This window comes from Pseudophryne corroboree, chromosome 7 (genome assembly GCF_028390025.1).
Source record: "Pseudophryne corroboree isolate aPseCor3 chromosome 7, aPseCor3.hap2, whole genome shotgun sequence".
Classification (NCBI taxonomy): domain Eukaryota; kingdom Metazoa; phylum Chordata; class Amphibia; order Anura; family Myobatrachidae; genus Pseudophryne; species Pseudophryne corroboree.
Window position 1 is genome coordinate 416,574,127 of NC_086450.1, and position 18,884 is coordinate 416,593,010.

Genomic DNA, 18,884 nt, shown 5'->3' on the forward strand with positions numbered 1-18,884 from the left:
TCATAACAAAAAGGTACCAGTATACGGGTCAAGAACAATCTTCATGGATTCACTGTCAGTGAGATGGAAATTTAATCCGTCATATGACTTCCCACCAATCTCCCTGTTGCCCAGGGTAACTTGAAAATTCAACCAGGAATGGGGCACCGTGGTATTAACAGCTCCAGCGTGTCCCAGACAAAATTGGTACACGGATCTGCAGAGACTATCCGAGGACACTCCGTTCCTACTGCCTCAACAACCAGATCTAATGATTCAGGGTCCCTGTCTCTATGCACACCTGGATCAGCTGTCTTTGAAGGCATGGCACTTGAAACATCCATCCTAAAAGCCTTTTCGCAAGTGATAATTCAAAAGATTCATAAAGCAAGGAAACCATCCTCAGCTCACATCTATTACCGAATCTGGAATGCTTATTTACAATAGTGCTCTGCCAGAAAAAAAATAACCCAAGTTCCTTCAGCGATTCAAGAGTCTTAGCGTTCATTCAAGCTGGAATGGACAGAGGTCTCCACCTAACTTCCCTGAAGGTGTCAACATTAACCATACGGTACCAAAGGAAAATTGCAAATCTACAGGATGTTCACACATTTTTCCAGGGAATGCTTTACATTCAGCCTCCATTTGTACCTCCAACAGTTCCTTAGGACTGGTTCTCAGAGCGCTTCAAGATGCCCCATTTAAACCCTTGCATCGGGTGGAACTCAAATGGTTGACAGCTAAAAGTTCTCTTTCTACTGGCAATTGCTTCAGCTAGAAGAGTATCAGATTTAGGGGCACTGTCGTGTAGCCCTCCATTTCTGGTATTCCATCCAGACAGAGCGATTCTCCTAACCAAATCTGGATATCTTCCTAAGGTGGTCTCAAAATTCGATCTTAATGAAGAAATAGTCATTCCACCCTTTCAATTAGCACATCTATGATCAACTTCCCTGACATGCGGGGGGACGCCCAGCACAGGGCTAGTCCGCCCCGCATGTCAGGCCCTGCCCTGTCACACAAGTACAAAAGCATCGTATGGTGGCGATGCTTTTGTACTTGAAGAGTAGCTCCCCACCAGCGCAGCTCCTGCGCGCTGGCAATGAGCTACCCGTCGCTGTGAGGGTTGCAGCAGCTGCGTGTGACGCCATGCAGCCGCCGTGGCCCGCCCCCGCACGGTCCGACCACGCCTGCGTTGCCCGGACCGCGCCCCTAAAATGACGGCCAAACGCCGCTGGCACGCCCCCTCCCGCTCAGCAAACGCCTCTGTCTGATTGACAGGGCTGAGATGGTCGTCGACTGTCTGGCATGCGCCGGCGCACGCGCAGTTCAGACCTGATCGGCTGCTGTGCGAAAACGCACAGCACCGATCAGGTCTGAATTAGGCCCTAAGGATCTACGTGAATCGTACCAGTGCCATCAGAAGAACAGACACTCTCTTTGTCCTATATGGATTCCACAAGAGAGGATGGCCTGCCAATAAGCAAACATTGGCTAGATGGCTTCGGATGACTACCTCAGAAGCTTACTCTCAAGCCGATCTCCCTATCCCGCATAATATCTCTGCTTATTCTACCCGTTCAGTTGGTCCTTCAGGGGCAGTCCATCGCTGTGTCTCAACTGAGCAACTCTGTAAGGCAGCAACATGGTCATCCATAAATACGTTTGTCAGACATTATGTTTTTGATACCTCTGCCTCTCAGAATACTACGTTTGGGCGTAGGATTCTCCTGCCTAATCGGGAGCGTCCCCTACCCTGAATGCTGCTTTGGGACATCGATTCCCATTGTAAATCCTGTAGATCTACTGTGGACCCTGAAGGAGAAAACAAGAGTTATCGTAGACTTACCATGGTTAACTCTGTTTCTCCGAGGTCCACAGTATCCACAGGAAACCCACCCTGACGCTCCCGATCTGAGAATCTTTACACTTACTAATCCCTTCCTACCTTCCGGTATGGAAGTGTGTGTATTTTCTCGCCTGAATAGGTCTTACTTCTCGCTCTAATCCTGCTCCTGCCTTGGGCTTTGTGACAAACTGAACTCCCTGGACCAGGAGGCGGGGTTATAGGGAGGCTGGACCGAGGCATGCTGGGAGCCCAAAAGTTTAACCGTTTGGTGCCCGATCATCTGACGCCATCTGCAACCTATTGTAAATCCTGTGGATACTGTGGACCTCGAAGAAACAGCGTTAGCCATGGTAAATCCACCATAACTCTTGTTATTTCTACACAAAACAAAGTTCTTAAGAATAAGAGCTAATGTAACAAGATATTGTGCATTTAGAGCCTCTGTCAACTGTGCAAAATGTTAGTAACACCACAGTTCATACAGTGAATGGTTTCCAGATTTGCGCAGTTTAATCTGACTAGCCAGATTTTAATGGGTAGCTGGAACATTACAAAAGTGTTACTTGAACCTTTGAGTAACGCAAGATGCCATTAAAATCAAATGCAATATTTTCAATTATTACTTGATATTACATTTAAAATCTCAAAAGACAAAGCAATTCAAAATGATATTGGCACATTTAATGCAGTTTATTTATCCTTTAAAAGAATAATAGTTATGTACAGTAATTATCCCCAACCAGGTAAAAAATAAATATATCCTTTTAGAAAAACAAGATTGTCTTTTTTTTTTTTTTTCTTCTTTTTTAAACAAAACAATATTTTTTCCTTTAAAATTTAGGAAAATAAAAACTCTGTAGGTGTTTTCCTTCATAGTATTGTATGAAGACAAACGGCAAAGCTGGAATTGCAAAATGGCCGTCGAAAGGATGGATTGGATGGCAGGTTACCATAGCAACATCTTCCTTATTCTGCTTTACGTTTGTTATTAAAAAACAGTTTATGTAAATGCTCAAATATAATACGGAAATATCCGTCTCTGATAAAACATCTTGAGAGGCCTTTCTACAGATTTCAGACAGACACAAAGGCCTTAAAGTTGCTGAAATAAAAATACAGTGATTAAAAAACAAATGTACTGTGCAAATATCTGAGGCAGTGCAATTTACAGAATAAAAAACAGGAGAATCACTCAAGTGACAGACTGAAACGACTGCGCTTATGTCCATTGCCAATGCTATGAGCATCCAGTCTGGCTCGGCCACAGGTCCTTCTAGTAGTGCAGGGAAGGCAGGAGTAGGCCGAGGGTCTCAGCCAATGGACTCCCAGTGATAATAGGAGTGGAAAGGTCTTTCATGAGCGCACGGTGCCAGAGCCTGGTGTGTATGAAGGAGTAGAAGTGGAAATCTTGAGGTAAAGTAGGACACAAAATCATCCGGGATGGAGCCCAGTGTCTCCTGGACCTCAGGCGGTAGCTCGTGGTAATGATGCTTCTGTAGGGACACAATAAACAAAAGGAGCCATTTTTCTGGGCACGCCAATACACAGAGGGAGGAACATCATAAACCATTAAATATAATAAGCATAGTCTCCATATGCAAAAAATATCCTAGTTTGTGAGCAGTGATATTATTTTGGAAAGTAGTAACGTTCCTTGCGTCACATTATTTACTTTGTAGTATTGTGTTCCGTGATGAAATACATAATGATCAGTGAAGGAAAGACATACACAGGATAGGAGAGTATCAACATACAAGCAACTTGTTTTGTTTAAAATTGGAATGCATCTTTTAAGAAATATTGGGGCAGATGTATTAACCTGGAGAAGGCATAAGGAAGTGATAAACCAGTGATAAAGCAGTGTTAAGTGCAAGGTGATAATGCACCAGCCAATCAGCTCCTGTTAATTTACATATGGGAGCTGATTGGGTGATGTGTTTATCACCTTGCATTTATCACTGGTTTATCACTTCCTTATGCCTTCTCCAGGTTAATACATCTGCCCCATTGTATGTAAAATAATTACTGTTTTTGGTGGTTTCCAATATCCTTATACTAGTCATTCACTGGCTGGCTAGCTATTGTTGCTGCCATATAGCCTCAACCCATCCGTCTCTCCAGTCCGATCTCTCAATGTTCTCTCCAGCCTCAAGCCCCCCCATCTCTCTTCAGCCTCAAGCCCCCCCATCTCTCTTCAGCCTCAAGCCCCCCATCTCCCTCTGATTTTTGCCCCCCTCAGTTGGCAGAGGAAGGAGGTGGTGGGGAGGAGAGTGTTGCAACTGCACGAGGAAGAGGGGCCAGGGGAGCATTGGCAGGTGTCCCCCTCTCATCTGTCCCCTATCCCTCACTCCCTCTCACCCTATCTTTCTTGCTCATCTCTGCCTAGGGATAACAGGAGGGGGTGCACTGCGAGTGGAAGCCAGAACTGGCTAGGGGAAAAGTGAGGCTGTGTCTAACAGGCAGCCAGTGAGAGCTGTGAGGGAAGGAGACCTCCCTGCAAACTCTCTAATGACTCTGTGCTAGGCACACACCTTCCAGCATTACATAATAAATCTCACACTAGGTTCACATTATTCCCATTAAATGCATATTACATTTTTGTCCTAACCATAAATTCTCAAGCTGAAATGTTTTTTGTAAAATTCATTATAAAAATTTGAACTTAAATTTTTACATTCTTACCAACTAAATTAGCAAATAAATAGTACAGATTGTTTTGTGTCTTCATTGCACAAATGTAAAACATTTTATTAGAGCTTATTAACTCACAGTGGCAGAGAGGAATTTACAAGTGGCTGCGGTGTAACCTACCTTGTTCCTCATAGCTCGGAGAAGATCTCGCGCAGAATTTCCTCGATAAGAGCGGAACTTCCTAAGGTCTGTAAATCAGAAAGCGGAAAGCTAAACTTCTTCAATAAATAACAATTAAAACTCCGCCCTTTATATATATTTTTGTGTATTACTAGGCTAAATTCTATTTCTGAAATGAAGAAGTATCTAAAGAAATCTACTTGGAACATTTCCTGGCCTGGGCGAGAAGAAAAATAAATGCCTTTAAGAAAGTGGGAGGAGGGTTTTTGCTTCATACCTGTCTGCAATGGCACAGATATGTGCAATCTCCAGTTGACTCGAACTACAGAACGAGCGTCTTTCTCAAGGTTAATGATCAGAGGACTATCCTGAGGCTCCTTCTCAATGCGATCACTGACATCCTGAAAAGGACACCCACAAACACATACTATTAATCATTAAGCACTGTAACACGCCGGCCCTTCCTCATATACATGTGACATCAGAGGGCGGGGCCTCCGGATCTGGTAAACTGAGCTCTGCCCTAGCGTCCTAAAGATGCTTCAGGCAGCTCCGCTGGCAGCAGGGTGCCAGCCCGAAGCGTTCCTTGGATGCTCAGAGTGGCGGATTCAGGAGGGAAGGGGGGCACCAAGCGTTCCTTGGATCCGTCAGTGGCAGATTCAGGTGAGAAGGGGGGCACCAAGGCACATTCTCTCCCCTTCCCCCCCTCCCCCCTGTCTTTTAGTGAATCTTTTAAAATTATTTTATTTAATAACAGTTGCAGAGATCGGGTGGTGGGGGGAGCAGGTACTCTTTAACCAGACCTAGGCTTGTTGGGAGAGCATGAGTCCGCACCCCCCCCCCCCCCTCCTTATAAGCAGCGCCATGCACAAAGAGCAAGGAGGACTGAGCATACAGATGCTGCTACTGCTGCAGTCAGTCCTCTCCCTCCCTGTACCCTCAAGCCTCAGTGACATCACCGGACCCACCCCGCTATACTCGCTGCATAGAGTGAGGCAGGGACACCGGGTCCCAGGCTGTGAGTGCAGGGAAGCTGACAAGGGGCAGAGAGAGGGGAGCACATAGGAAAGTGGCAGTTTGGGAGCAGAGGCAACGAGAGAGGGGTAGGAGCAGATTCTAATTACCCACATCCCTTGCCTGTCAGCGGCAGCACAGCAACCTTTGGCCCCAGCCCAGCACATGCTGCTGCAGCACTGATCTCCCAAACTGCCCCCAGCTGCCATATATTGCCTCCCCATTCACCCACTATTTCCTTATCACGCCGGCCTATCACCATCACAACTGACTCCCACTGCCTCACCCCAAGGGATCAGGTCGGTATCCCAGGTGCCAAAATACCCACGTCGAAAACCCGAATAAGATCACAGTGCCGCCGTTGGCATCCCAGGATCCTGATCGAGGGACTGCCGGGTGCACCAGAGAGGTAAGTCGGGTGGGTGTGTGGGGATGTATAGGATTAGGCTGCTAGGGGAGTGTGAGGTTTAGGCTACAGTAAGGGAGGGTTAGGGTTAGGCACCACCTGGGAGGGTTGGTTTAGGCTGCAATAAGGGATGGTTAGGGTTAAGATGTAGCATGCTTACCCCACCCCTGTTGGGATTGTAAACAGCGGAATACCGCAATCGGTATTCTGACCGCCAGCATCCCAAATGCCAGCATTTTAGACCCAACCCCACCCTATACCTCACCCTTGCGTCACTATCTCCCCATCACCCTCTCTCCATCATACTCTACGTCACCCACTTCCTCCCCCTCTACCATTCCCTGGTGTCATCCACTGCCTCCCACTGTCACCCATTCCCTGGTGTTGTCCACTGCCTCTCCATCTCCCACTATCTCTCCCTATCACCAACTGCCTCCCCGTCTCCCACGATCTCTCCCAGTCACCCTCTGCCTCTCCCGTCCATCATTATCTTCCCCATCAGCATCTGCCTCTCCAAGGCATCATCCTCTCTCCGTCATACAGATACTGCATTCCCTTTGAGGCCACACCCGTGTTGCAAGACCGCGCCAACTTTTCCAGGAGTGTGCACACAAATAACCACTCCTCCTCTTCCCCTGTTATGGTTCCCTCCCAGTCATTTTGTTCTGGATCTGCCCCTGAGTAGCGCTACTGGCTGTAGGGTGCTGTTCCAGGTGACTAATGATCTACAAGTCAGCACAACAACAGACAACTCTTACCTGGAAAAACTGCAGCTGCTTTTCACGGGCCCAGAAGAACGGGTGCCTAAGGACGCAAGGCGCTGAAGGTCGAAGCTGTGGGTCACTGCTGATCATCCGCTCAATCAGGTTCCGTGCCACCACATTCTCTATGGGCAACGTGCAGAATATCAGTCATACTTATTAGTCAGGTTTACCTTCTGGAACACACAATGTTCAGATATTTCCATGCATCTTACCATGCGTCTCCTCCTGTAGCTGTGGAAGGTTGTACGACCCAGTCAGTATATTTCCTTGTCTCCTCAGGCTGTCACCAAACGGGTGCTGTCCTCTTGTCAGCACATAGTAGAATACGCAGCCGGCGGAGAAGATATCCACTGCAGATGTCTGAGAGAAAGAGGACATCTTGTGTCTAGCATGGCCTCGCTTATTTAACCACCCTCTTCTAATAACATCTCATTCAGGAGTCCTATCCTAGAACAGTTTCTCCCACATAAAGGTCACTCACAGGGTTTTGCGTTCTTCCATCACGCAGGACCTCCGGGGCGATCCAGCCCTCAGTGCCGGGGATTCCGGAGCGCAGGCTGAAACTGTTCCTCCCCACTCTCAGCTTTTTGCAGAGTCCAAAGTCTGAAATCACAGCTCTCTGTCTGCCCTGGGCGTTTGGCAGGGAGATGAGGATGTTACACGGCTTCAAGTCTCTGTGCACTGTGACGGGGAACACAAACACTGTACTCCGTACTGCACGGCCAACAGGACTGAGCAGAGAACATTGTAATGGCAAAATTATGTCAATTCTCTACCAGTAAAGGTCCTATGTTTGGAAGCTATTATACAAGTCCAAATATAGTTTGATGGCTTAGGTTTGTTCAAAGGGCTCAACATGAAATACGTAAAAATAAATTCAGCAAGAGAATTTGGTAAGTGGATCCATCACCTATATAGAGTAAGAGTAAAAGCCAGCCATTTTGTGTGCAGGACTGTCAATATTCATTCTGTCCTTTCTCCATGTACTAGCCACATTATTGAGATATTGTCTCACGAAACGGATCAGCCTCACGCCTCAGGTTCTATGAGCTAGCAAATTGGCAAGCTAAATATTTGTCCTGCGAGCAAAATGGCTGCCTCGATTGATTGTAAGTGATGGGTCCTTTTGGCGATAATTTCAGGAGACTGTGTAACCTTTTCAAACTGCACAACATGCATGAGTTAATGGCAAACAAACATCTTGGAGAACAGACCAATGTATAGATTAGCCTAGCCAAAGAGTAAACCCCAAAGAGAGTGCCGCCCCAGTGCTGGCCCACCGTCCTCACCGATGCTGAGAGAGTGCAAATGGGAAAGTCCAGACATGGCCTGATAGAGGAGGGTCACATGATCTAGGCCGGTGGAAGGGAAGCTAGGATTCTCCACATACTGTGGGGGGTAAGGGAAACGAGATATATGGTTAAAATCACTTATATTATTATACACCATATGAACACAGTCATTTTTATTCCAGTTATCTTCCATAACGTTTTATGACCGAAGAACGGAGGAGGAATGGAGGAGAGATGGATAAACAAACCCTCCTGCTATGCATATATATTACAACTATTAAATATACTTTATGTCTGCCAATATCAAAAGATATTATACACATTATGAAACAATGAATGTGCAATTCTCCAGTTTAAAGCGAAACAGTCTCCTACAAACCATAAAAAAGCATCCATTTTAGATCACAGCCTATCAATTCACTGGGAACTAGTGACATCACTCCGGCTAGCAAATTCATTGGCTGAACTCATGATTATTAATGTCTTGGTGATATCAAAGATTCCCAGTTAATTGACGTGATAAGCCGACCATGGGTTCATCCCACAAGACTGCAACATCCACTGTGAGCAGACAGCAGGTGCAACCCACTATAAGCTGCTATACATCAGTTTCTTTTGCCCATTGCTTTGCTATACAAACCCTTGTTTTACTACAACAATGTACTTGCCTGGTTTCAGATAGTATAGTACATAACATTTCTATACTACATCCATGGTAAGCAGATATACAGGGTGTACCCTCTATTGTACAAGATGCGGTTCCCCATACAAGTGCCTCCTACAAACCATCACCTCTGCTCTATGCAGTCACTTCTCTCCGTATCGGTCAGCCTCTCTCACCTCTTGTAAGGTGGCTGTGCACAACTCCAGGGCGATGTAATAGAATAGCCTGTCGGTCTCTGTACAGTAATAGCGGATCACGTTCGGGTGCTCATCAGACTCCCGCAGTAACTGGACCTCTCGATCCGCCAGGGTGAAGCTCTCTGGAAGGATCCTCTTCACAGCCACTGAGCGGCCGTCAAATCTACCCCTGTACAACAGGAACCCCACAACATGTTTAATTAACAAATGACCCACCATAAAGTGGGGGCATTTTACACCCAAGTGCAGTTATGCAAAAAAAAAAAAAAAAAAATGTGATAACTCTAAATGAAAACATCCGTAGTTTTGTAACTGCGCCAAAGCTTGTATAATATATTTTCTGTCCTTCACCGCTTAACTCAAGGGAACAAGAAGATTGAATATTGGGACATATTTCTGGGGTGGCTGTAACTGTACGGAATTCTGGGAGGAAAAATGTGAAAAATAAATAAAAAAAAAATAAAAAAAAATTATAGGATTTTAATACCTACCAGTAAATCCTTTTCTCCTAGTCCCTAGAGGATGCTGGGGACTCCAAAAGGACCATGGGGGTATAGACGGGATCCGCAGGAGACATGGGCACACTATACGACTTTGAATGGGTGTGAACTGGCTCCTCCCTCTATGCCCCTCCTCCAGACCTCAGTTACAGGAACTGTGCCCAGGGAGACGGACATTTCGAAGAAAAGGATTTTTGTTACACTTAGGGTGAGATACATACCAGCTCACACCACAAACACACCGTACAACTGGATTAGCAGGAATACCAGATATAGTATGAACGAAAAACAGCAACAAGCTGAACATAACCGATACAAAACCTTCGTGTAACCGAAAACAACAACTAACAATACAACTGCAAGTAACAATCCGCACTGGGATGGGCGCCCAGCATCCTCTACGGACTAGGAGAAAAGGATTTACCGGTAGGAATTAAAATTCTATTTTCTCTTACGTCCTAGAGGATGCTGGGGACTCCAAAAGGACCATGCGGTCTATACCAAAGCTCCAGACCGGGCGGGAGAGTGCGGACGACTCTGCAGCACCGATTGAGCAAACATAAGGTCCTCATCAGCCAGGGTATCAAACTAGTAGAACTTAGCAAAAGTGTTTGAACCCGACCACGTAGCTGCTCGGCAAAGTTGAAGTGCCGAGACCCCTCGGGCAGCCGCCCAAGATGAGCCCACCTTCCTGGTAGAATGGGCCTTCACTGACTTCGGCAACGGCAATCCGGCCGTAGAATGAGTGTGCTGAATCGTATTACAAATCCAGCATGCAATAGTTTGCTTGGAACCAGGATTTCCAATTTTGTTGGAAGCGTACAGAACAAACAGAGCCTCCGTTTTCCTAACAAGAGCCGTTCTGGCGACATCAATTTTCAAAGCTCTCATGACATCGAGAGATTTTGGCACCGTCACGGCATCCGTAGCCACAGGCACCACAATAGGTTGATTTATGTGAAACGAAGACACCACCTTCGGCAGAAATTGTTGACGAGTCCTCAATTCCACTCTATCCACATGGAAAATCACATATGGGCTCTTGTGAGACAAAGCCGCCAATTCCGACACCCGTCTGGCGGACGCTAAGGCCAAAAGCATGACCACTTTCCAAGTGAGATATTTCAACTCAACTTTTCGCAAAGGTTCAAACCAGTGAGACATAAGAAATTGTAACACCACGTCAAGATCCCACGGTGCCACGGGTGGCACAAACGGAGGATGGATATGCAGCACTCCCTTCACGAAAGTCTAAACTTCAGGAAGGGTGGCCAATTCTTTTTGAAAGAAAATAGATAAAGCCGAAATCTGAAACTCCTCCGTAGGAGCTTTCTTGGCTTCACACCACGACACACATTTTCTCCAAATACGGTGATAATGCTTCGCCGTGACCTCCTTTCTAGCCTTAAGGAGAGTGGGGATGACTTCCCCGGGAATACCTTTTCGAGCTAGGATTTGGCGTTCAACCTCCACGCCGTCAAACGCAGCCGCGGTAAGTCTTGAAATACGCATGGCCCCTGCAGTAACGGGTCCTCTCTGAGAGGAAGTGGCCAAGGATCTTCAATGAGCAATTCCTGAAGATCCGGATACCAGGCCCTCCGTGGCCAATCTGGAACGACGAGTACTGCCAGAACCATTGTTCGTCTTATGATCCTCAGCACTTTTGGAATGAGAGAAAGTGGAGGGAACACATACGGACTGAAACACCCACGGAGTCACCAGGGCATCCACTGCACTGGCTTGGGGGTCCCTTGACCTGGAACAATACCTCGGAAGCTTCTTGTTGAGGCGAAACGCCATCATGTCTATTTGAGGAATTCCCCAACGCCTTGTCACTTCTGCAAATACCTCTGGAAGAAGAGCCCACTCTCCTGGATGGAGATCGTGTCTGCTGAGGAAGTCTGCTTCCCAGTTGTCCACGCCCCGAAGGAAGACTGCTGACAGAGCGCTCACGTGTTTTTCCGCCCAGCGGAGAACTCTTGTGGCCTCCGCCATCGCCGCTCTGCTCTTTGTTCTGCCCTGGCGGTTTACGTACGCCACCGCTGTTACGTTGTCCGACTGAATCAGGACAGGTAGACCTCGAAGAAGGTGTTCCGCTTGCAGAAGGCCGTTGTAAATGTCTCTTAACTCCAGAACGTTTATGTGGAGACAAGTTTCCTGGCTTGACCATTTACCCTGGAAACTTCTTCCTTGTGTGACTGCCCCCCAGCCTCAGAGACTTGCATCCGTGGTCAGCAGGACCCAATCCTAGATCCTGAACCTGTGTCCCTCTAGAAGGTGAGAACTTTACAGCCACCACAGGAGAGAAAATCTGGTCCTGGAAGATAGACTTATTTTCCGGTGCATGTGTAGGTGAGACCCGGACCATTTGTCCAGCAGGTCCCACTGAAACAACCGAGCATGAAACCTGCCAAACGTAATGGCTTCGTAAGCCGCAACCATCTTCCCTAGCACTTGAGTGCATTGATGAATCGACACTCTTGCCGGTTTCAGAATCTCCTTGTCCATGCATTGGATTTCCAGAGCTTTTTCCACCGGAAGAAACACTCTCTGCAGTTCCGTGTCCAGGATCATGCCCAAGAAAGGCAGCCGATTTGTCGGAATCAACTGAGAATTTGGCAAATTTAGAATCCAACCATGATGTTGCAGAACCGTCAGGGAGAGTTCCACATTTCTTAGCAACAGCTCCTTCGATCTCGCCTTTATCAGGAGATCGTCCAAGTACGGGATAATTGTGACACCCTGCTTGCGTAGGAGTACCATCATTTCCGCCATCACTTTGGTGAAGACCCTCGGAGCCGTGGAAAGCCCAAACGGCAACGTCTGAAATTGGTAATGATAATCCTGCACCGCAAATCTCAGGAAAGCCTGATGTGGAGGATATATCGGGACGTGCAAGTAGGCATCTTTTATGTCGACTGACGCCATAAAATCCCCCCCTTCTATACTGGAGATCACTGCTCGAAGAGATTCCATCTTGAACTTGAAAGTTTTTAAATACAGATTGAGGGATTTTAAGTTCAGGATCGGTCTGACCGAGCTGTCCGGCTTTGGCACGACAAAGAGGCTCGAATAAAACCCTTCTCCCCGTTGGGATGGGGGTACCGGGACAATGACACTCTGGAGACACAGCTTTTGTATCGCAGCATTCACTACCTCCCTTTCTGGGATAGAAACTGGCAAGGCTGACTTGAAAAATCGGTGGAGGGGGGCACCTCCTGAAACTCCAGTTTGTACCCTTGGGACACTATGTTTAACACCCAAGGATCTAGGCCCGAGTGAAACCAGACCTGACTGAAGAGTCGGAGACGCGCCCCCACCGGCACGGACTCCCGTAGGGGAGCCCCAGCGTCATGCGGTGGACTTGGCAGAGGCCGGGGAGGACTTTTGGTCCTGGGAGCTTGACACAGCAGGCTACCTTTTTCCCCTTCCTCTGCCTTTTGAAGCAAGGAAGGACGAGCCTCTTCCTTTTTTGTATTTATTAGGCCGAAAGGACTACATCTGATAATGGGGTGCCTTTTTCTGTTGTGCTGGAACATAAGGAAGAAAAGATGACTTACCCGCTGTAGCGGTAGACACCAGGTCAGCGAGGCCGTCACCAAACAAGACACTACCTTTATAAGGGAGAGCTTCCAAAGCTTTCTTGGAGTCGGCATCAGCATTCCATTGATGAATCCACAGCGCTCTCCTGGCCGAGACTGCCATGGCATTGGCCCTTGATCCCAAGAGGCCAATATCCCTCACGGCATCCTTTAGGTAAGCTGCAGCGTCCCTGATATAAGCGTGAGTCAAAAGAATGTTATCCCAATCCAGGGTATCCATGTCAGATGCCAAATTATCAGCCCACTTAGCAATAGCACTACTCACCCAAGCAGACGCCACAGCAGGGCTGAGGAGTGCACCCGTAGTGACATAAATGGCCTTTAATGTCGTTTCCTGCTTACGATCCGCAGGATCCTTGAGGGCAGCAGTGTCGGGAGACGCAGAGCCGGCCCTAGGCATAGGCAAACTAGGCAATTGCCTAGGGCATCTGGTATGCCCAGGGGCACAAGCAGCTTTAGCTGATTAAAATGATATGCGGCATGCCTATATTCTGTGTGTAGCATTTCGTATGCAGATACAGCCACAGTCGCACACAGTACCGCATATCATTTTAATCAGCAGAAGCTGCTTGTGCATCCTAGCCACATAGCAATGCAAATAAGATGCATTTTCATAAAAAATAGGCACCCGACGATAGCAGAGCTGCCAGTTGACTCACGCCAGGAACTATATGTGTATAAGGGCATTAATAATGTGTAACATATGTGTAAGGAGCACTATGTGTGTCATTATGTGTATAAGGGCATTAACAATGTGCGGCATATGTGTAAGGGACATTATGTGTATAAGGGCATTAATAAGGGTTGGCATAATGTGTAAGGTGCATTTTGTTTATAAGGACATTAATAATGTGTGTCATACAGTATGTGTAAGGGGCATTACTGTGTGGTATTATGTGTATAAATGCATTACCAATGTGTGGCATTATGTGTATAAGGTGCTCTACTGTGTGGCGTAACGTATAGAAAGGGCACTACCGTGTGGTCTAATGTGAATAAAGAGCAATATGGTGTGGTGTAATGTGAATAAGGAGCAATTCAGTATGAAGTTATGTGAATGAGGGGCACTACTGTGAGGAGTAACGTATATAAGGTAAATTGGTACTACTGTGTGATGTAATGTGAATAAGGGACACTATTGTATGATAAATTGTGAATAAAGTTGCACTACTGTGAGGCATAATTTGAATTGCCTGCAAAACACAGCAAAAACACATACCTTTTTTTGGGCTGTGCGTCGAATGTACTTATTGTTCTTATTTAAATTACAGGGGGTTAGGAAAGCAAAAAAAAGGACTGCGATGGGTGGGGGGTGATGGTGCTGGGAAAGGGGTGCAGGGTTAGAGGCGGAACTAGCGGTGGTGCTAGGGGGCACCAGCCAAAATCTTGCCTAGGGCATCATATTGGTTAGGGCCGGCTCTGGGGAGACGGAAGCACCACCTTCTTGGACAGCCGGGACAGAGCCTTGTCCACACTGGGAGATGACTCCCACTTTTCCCTGTCGTCAGAGGGGAAAGGATATGCCATAAAAATTCTCTTGGGAATCTGCCACCTTTTATCAGGCGATTCCCAAGCTTTTTCACAAAGAACGTTCAGTTCATGAGAGGGGGGAAACGTCACCTCAGGTTTCTTTCCCTTATACAAACAAACCCTTGTATCAGGAACAGCAGGCACTTTAGAAATATGTAAAACATCTTTAATAGCCACAATCATGTACTGAATACTCTTAACCAATTTTGGATGTAAACTGGCCTCACTATAGTCGACACTGGAGTCAGAGTCCGTGTCGGTATCCGTATCAGCTATTTGGGTAAATGAACGCTTTTGTGACCCTGAGGGGACCTGTACCTGGGATAAGGCGTCCTCCATGGATTTTCTCCACGTTTGTGTCCCCAGCGCCCATATAATACTGAAAAATAATATATGATGTCTGCGCTGTTTAAATAGCACCAAATTACTGTGCAGCCCCCCCCCCCGTTTTGCTCCCTGTACTTGATAAGGAGAGTGGAGGTCCGGGCCAGCGTCTCTGCAATGTCTGTGAAGAGAGAAAATGGCGCTGGTAAACTGTGAGGGCTAAGCCACGCCCTCTCCCGGCGCGCTGTAGTCCCGCTCAATTTCAAATATTTATACTGGCGGGGGCTTATATTTAGTGCCTAGGCACTTATAAAATGTCTTTCTGACAGTTTTATAGCCTCAGTAACATGCTGCCCAGGGCGCCCCCCCTGCGCCCTGCACCCTGTGAGTGCCGTTGGAAGTATATGTGGGAGCATGGGGCGCAGCGCGACCGCTGCGCTGTACCTCGTTACCGAAGTCTTCTGCCGTCACTGAAGTCTTCTTTCTTCTGTATACTCACCCGACTTCTTTCTTCTGGCTTCTGTGAGGGAGTTGACGGTGCGGCTCCGGGAAGCAGCAGCTAGGCGAACCAAGTGATCGAACCCTCTGGAGCTAATGGTGTCCAGTAGCCTAAGAAGCAGAGCCTTTAACTCAGAAGAAGTAGGTCTGACTTCTCTCCACTCACTCCCACGAAGCAGGGAGCCTGTAGCCAGCAGGTCTCCCTGAAAATAAAAAACCTAACAGAAAGTCTTTTCAGAGAAACTCAGGAAAGCTCCCCTAGTGTGTGTCCAGTCTCTTTGGGCACAGTTCCTATAACTGAGGTCTGGAGGAGGGGCATAGAGGGAGGAGCCAGTTCACACCCATTCAAAGTCTTATAGTGTGCCCATGTCTCCTGCGGATCCCGTCTATACCTCCATGGTCCTTCTGGAGTCCCCAGCATCCTCTAGGACGTAAGAGAAAAAGGGTTCTCCCCATCTAACCAGGTTCTCCAGGACTATGAATGTTATTTCCAGTAAACCATATAATCCAAAAAATATTTAAAAGCTGATGATTCAAAGTTGTATGAAATTGGAACCCCCTTTTAAAATGTTTCATGAGGAGAACTTTCGCTTTATTACCCGGTAGGGGGCTACAATATTTGGAGGGGGCTCACCTGAACACAAACGTTCCACCGGCTCCATGACCCAAAACTTCTTTGGGGGAAAAGGAAATCTTACCCACTTCTATCTCCTCTTCATTGGAAGCTGCAGGTAAACACGTATATTCAGAAAATGAGGACATTTTAAATGGGTGGTGTACATCACACCGGTAACTACACACAGACATCACTCTGCCTCCTAAGGAACCCAGAGTACATGGAGCATTAACATTTTATAGTCCATAAATAATCAATCCTGTAACATGCATCAAATATTCTAAAAGAGAACACTGTTCTGTTAAAGTGGACCAGTCACCCACACACAATGTGGGCAGCCATTTTTAACTAAAGGGCCGTATTCACGGGCCGATTTGGGGAGAGATGTGTGCCGAGCGGTTCGCTCAGCACACATATCTCCCCCCCGCTCAGCACAGCTCGATGTGTGCTGAGCGTGCGGGGGGAGGCGGGGGTGCTCATTTCACTCAGCGGGTGAAGTGAGCGCCCTGATAGATTGGCCTGCATGCAAGCCAATCTAGCACCAGCGATAGCGATGCGCGGGGCTGCGCATCACTATCGCTGTGAGGGCTACACACGGAGTGATCGCTGCTTAAAATCTAAGCAATCTAGTCAGATTGCTTACATTTTATGCAGCGATCGCTCCGTGAGTACCCCCCTTAATAGTCATGAGGTTACAGCGAATAACCTTACTAAAACTTTGTGACATGATACGACGTGTCTCATGCATCAGTGAGATCACTAGCGTCAGTGATGTCACTACTGCCAAGAGAAGTAGTAGGCTGAATGTTGGAGCAGCCCATAAGATGTATGGTAAAATACACATGTAAAAAAAGGTACCCTTAAAATCAGACAAAATAGGTCAGTTTTGGCAATTACCGCCAGGGGGAATTCTGTGTAATCACTTATGTCATCAAACAAATCTATGACGTCAGCAAATGTATTGGTTCCACCTACAAAATGTCTGCCTCCACTGTGCGACGCAGATGTATCTACAAATGCAGAGGCTGGGAGAGCAGATACAACTCACGCTGCTTTCCCCAACAAATATGGACCTGCTTTGTCCCTCACCTTCTTGCTCCCCGCTGTCTCTGCTCAAGCGCTTTGTGCCATTAGCCTGACTGTATTCCTGCTCCGCACTTCTCCTCTTGCTGCTTCCTTGCCCGTCTGGCGCGGTGGCCTCACCAGAAGCCGTAGATTCAGAAGATTCCGTTGCCATGTTCTGCTGATGTTGGAGACGCTGCAGTTGCTCCTCTAGCTGCTGCTGTAATTCCTGCTGCTGACGCCGCTGTTGTTCCTGCATCTATGATGGGAAAGTGCAGAGGCCGCTATCACCGTCAGATCCCTACTCTCACTTCTCGATACAGACAAGGACTTTCAAACAGGTGTAATAATTCATATTTCTCATACGTCCTAGAGGATGCTGGAGATGCTTCAAGAACCATGGGGTATAGACGGGATCCGCAGGAGACTTTAAAGACTTTAAGACTTTAAAAGGGGTGTGAACTGGCTCCTCCCTCTATGCCCCTCCTCCAGACTCCAGTTAGATTCTGTGCCCAGTGAGACTGGATGCACACTGAGAGGCTCTCCAGAGTTTCTCAGAAAAAGACTTATGTTAGGTTTATTATTTTCAGGGAGTACTGCTGGCAACAGGCTCCCTGCATCGTGGGACTGAGGGGAGAGAAGCAGACCTACTTCTGTGAGTTTCAAGGCTCTGCTTCTTAGGCAACTGGACACCATTAGCTCCAGAGGGTCTGATCGATAGGTACGCCGTCGCCTAGATGCTCGTTCCCGGAGCAGCGCCGTCGCCCCCCTTGCAGAGCCAGAAGTCAGAAGCTGGGTGAGTAGAAGATCAGAAGACTTCAGTGATGGCAGAAGACGGCTTTTGAGGTACCGCGCAGCGCGGCCATGCTCCCACATACAAAACGGCACTGCAGGGTGCAGGGCGCAGGGGGGGCGCCCTGGGCAGCATAAAACCTAATTTGCTACTGGCACAAGTGTATACAGTGCCTAGGCACTAAATACAGACCACCGCCAGTATAAATATATAAAATTAAGCGGGACTGAAGTGCGCCATTAAGGGGGCGTGGCTTAGCCCTCACAGCTCTGACCAGCGCCATTTTCTCTTCACAGCTGCAGAGACGCTGATCCTGGCCTCCCACAATGGGGGGGGGGGGGGGGGCGGCGGCGGCGGCACAAGAGATTTGGTGCTATTTTATGAACTATAAAAGCGCTAACAGGTCTGGGCTGTATTTTACACGCTTCAGTACCGGGATAGGCGCTGGGTTGTGAGCTGGCAGGACTCCCTCTGTGTTTCTCTAACAGGCTTTGCTGGGGGTCTGTCCCCTATAGCCCAGTGTGGTTGTGGGTGTCGGTACGCGTATGTCGACATGTCTGAGGCTGAGTGCTCTTCCCAGGAGGAGGCTGGAGGGGGGATAGAAAAGACTGTGGGAGTGACTGTGTCGGCACCGCCGACGGCTGATTGGGTAAATATGTTGAGTGTTTTGAATGCAAATGTGGCTCGGTTGACTAAGAGATTAGATAAATCTGAGTCTGGGAACCAGACATGGACAAAAAATCCATGGAGGATGCATTGTCGCAAACTCAGACCTCTTCGGGGTCACAGAAACGTGCATTTACCCAGATAGCAGATACAGATACCAACACAGACTCTGATTCCAGTGTCGACTATAGTGATGCCAGATTGAATCCTAAACTGGCTAAGAGCATTCGGTACATGATTGTGGCGATAAAAGATAAATATCACGGAGGACCCTGCTGTTCCTGATACAAGGGTCTGTATGTTTAAAGGAAAGAAAC

General features: G+C 47.5%; 1 protein-coding gene across 1 annotated transcript in view; it reads right to left on the reverse strand.

Annotated features, from left to right (window-relative positions):
• Positions 1-2,316: 2,316 nt before the first annotated feature.
• The window catches only part of ERN2 (endoplasmic reticulum to nucleus signaling 2), a 60,027-nt gene continuing 43,459 nt past the window's right edge, over positions 2,317-18,884 (reverse strand). Inside the window, exons 13-22 of the mRNA XM_063934758.1 lie at positions 17,136-17,367; positions 16,065-16,155; positions 8,956-9,145; positions 8,113-8,212; positions 7,305-7,504; positions 7,036-7,183; positions 6,818-6,945; positions 4,917-5,040; positions 4,640-4,707; positions 2,317-3,321 (exon numbers count right to left, since the gene is read on the reverse strand). Coding sequence (XP_063790828.1) covers positions 3,139-3,321; positions 4,640-4,707; positions 4,917-5,040; positions 6,818-6,945; positions 7,036-7,183; positions 7,305-7,504; positions 8,113-8,212; positions 8,956-9,145; positions 16,065-16,155; positions 17,136-17,367 — 1,464 coding nt within the window. The 3' untranslated portion in view covers positions 2,317-3,138. The remainder of the gene's footprint in view (positions 3,322-4,639; positions 4,708-4,916; positions 5,041-6,817; positions 6,946-7,035; positions 7,184-7,304; positions 7,505-8,112; positions 8,213-8,955; positions 9,146-16,064; positions 16,156-17,135; positions 17,368-18,884) is intronic.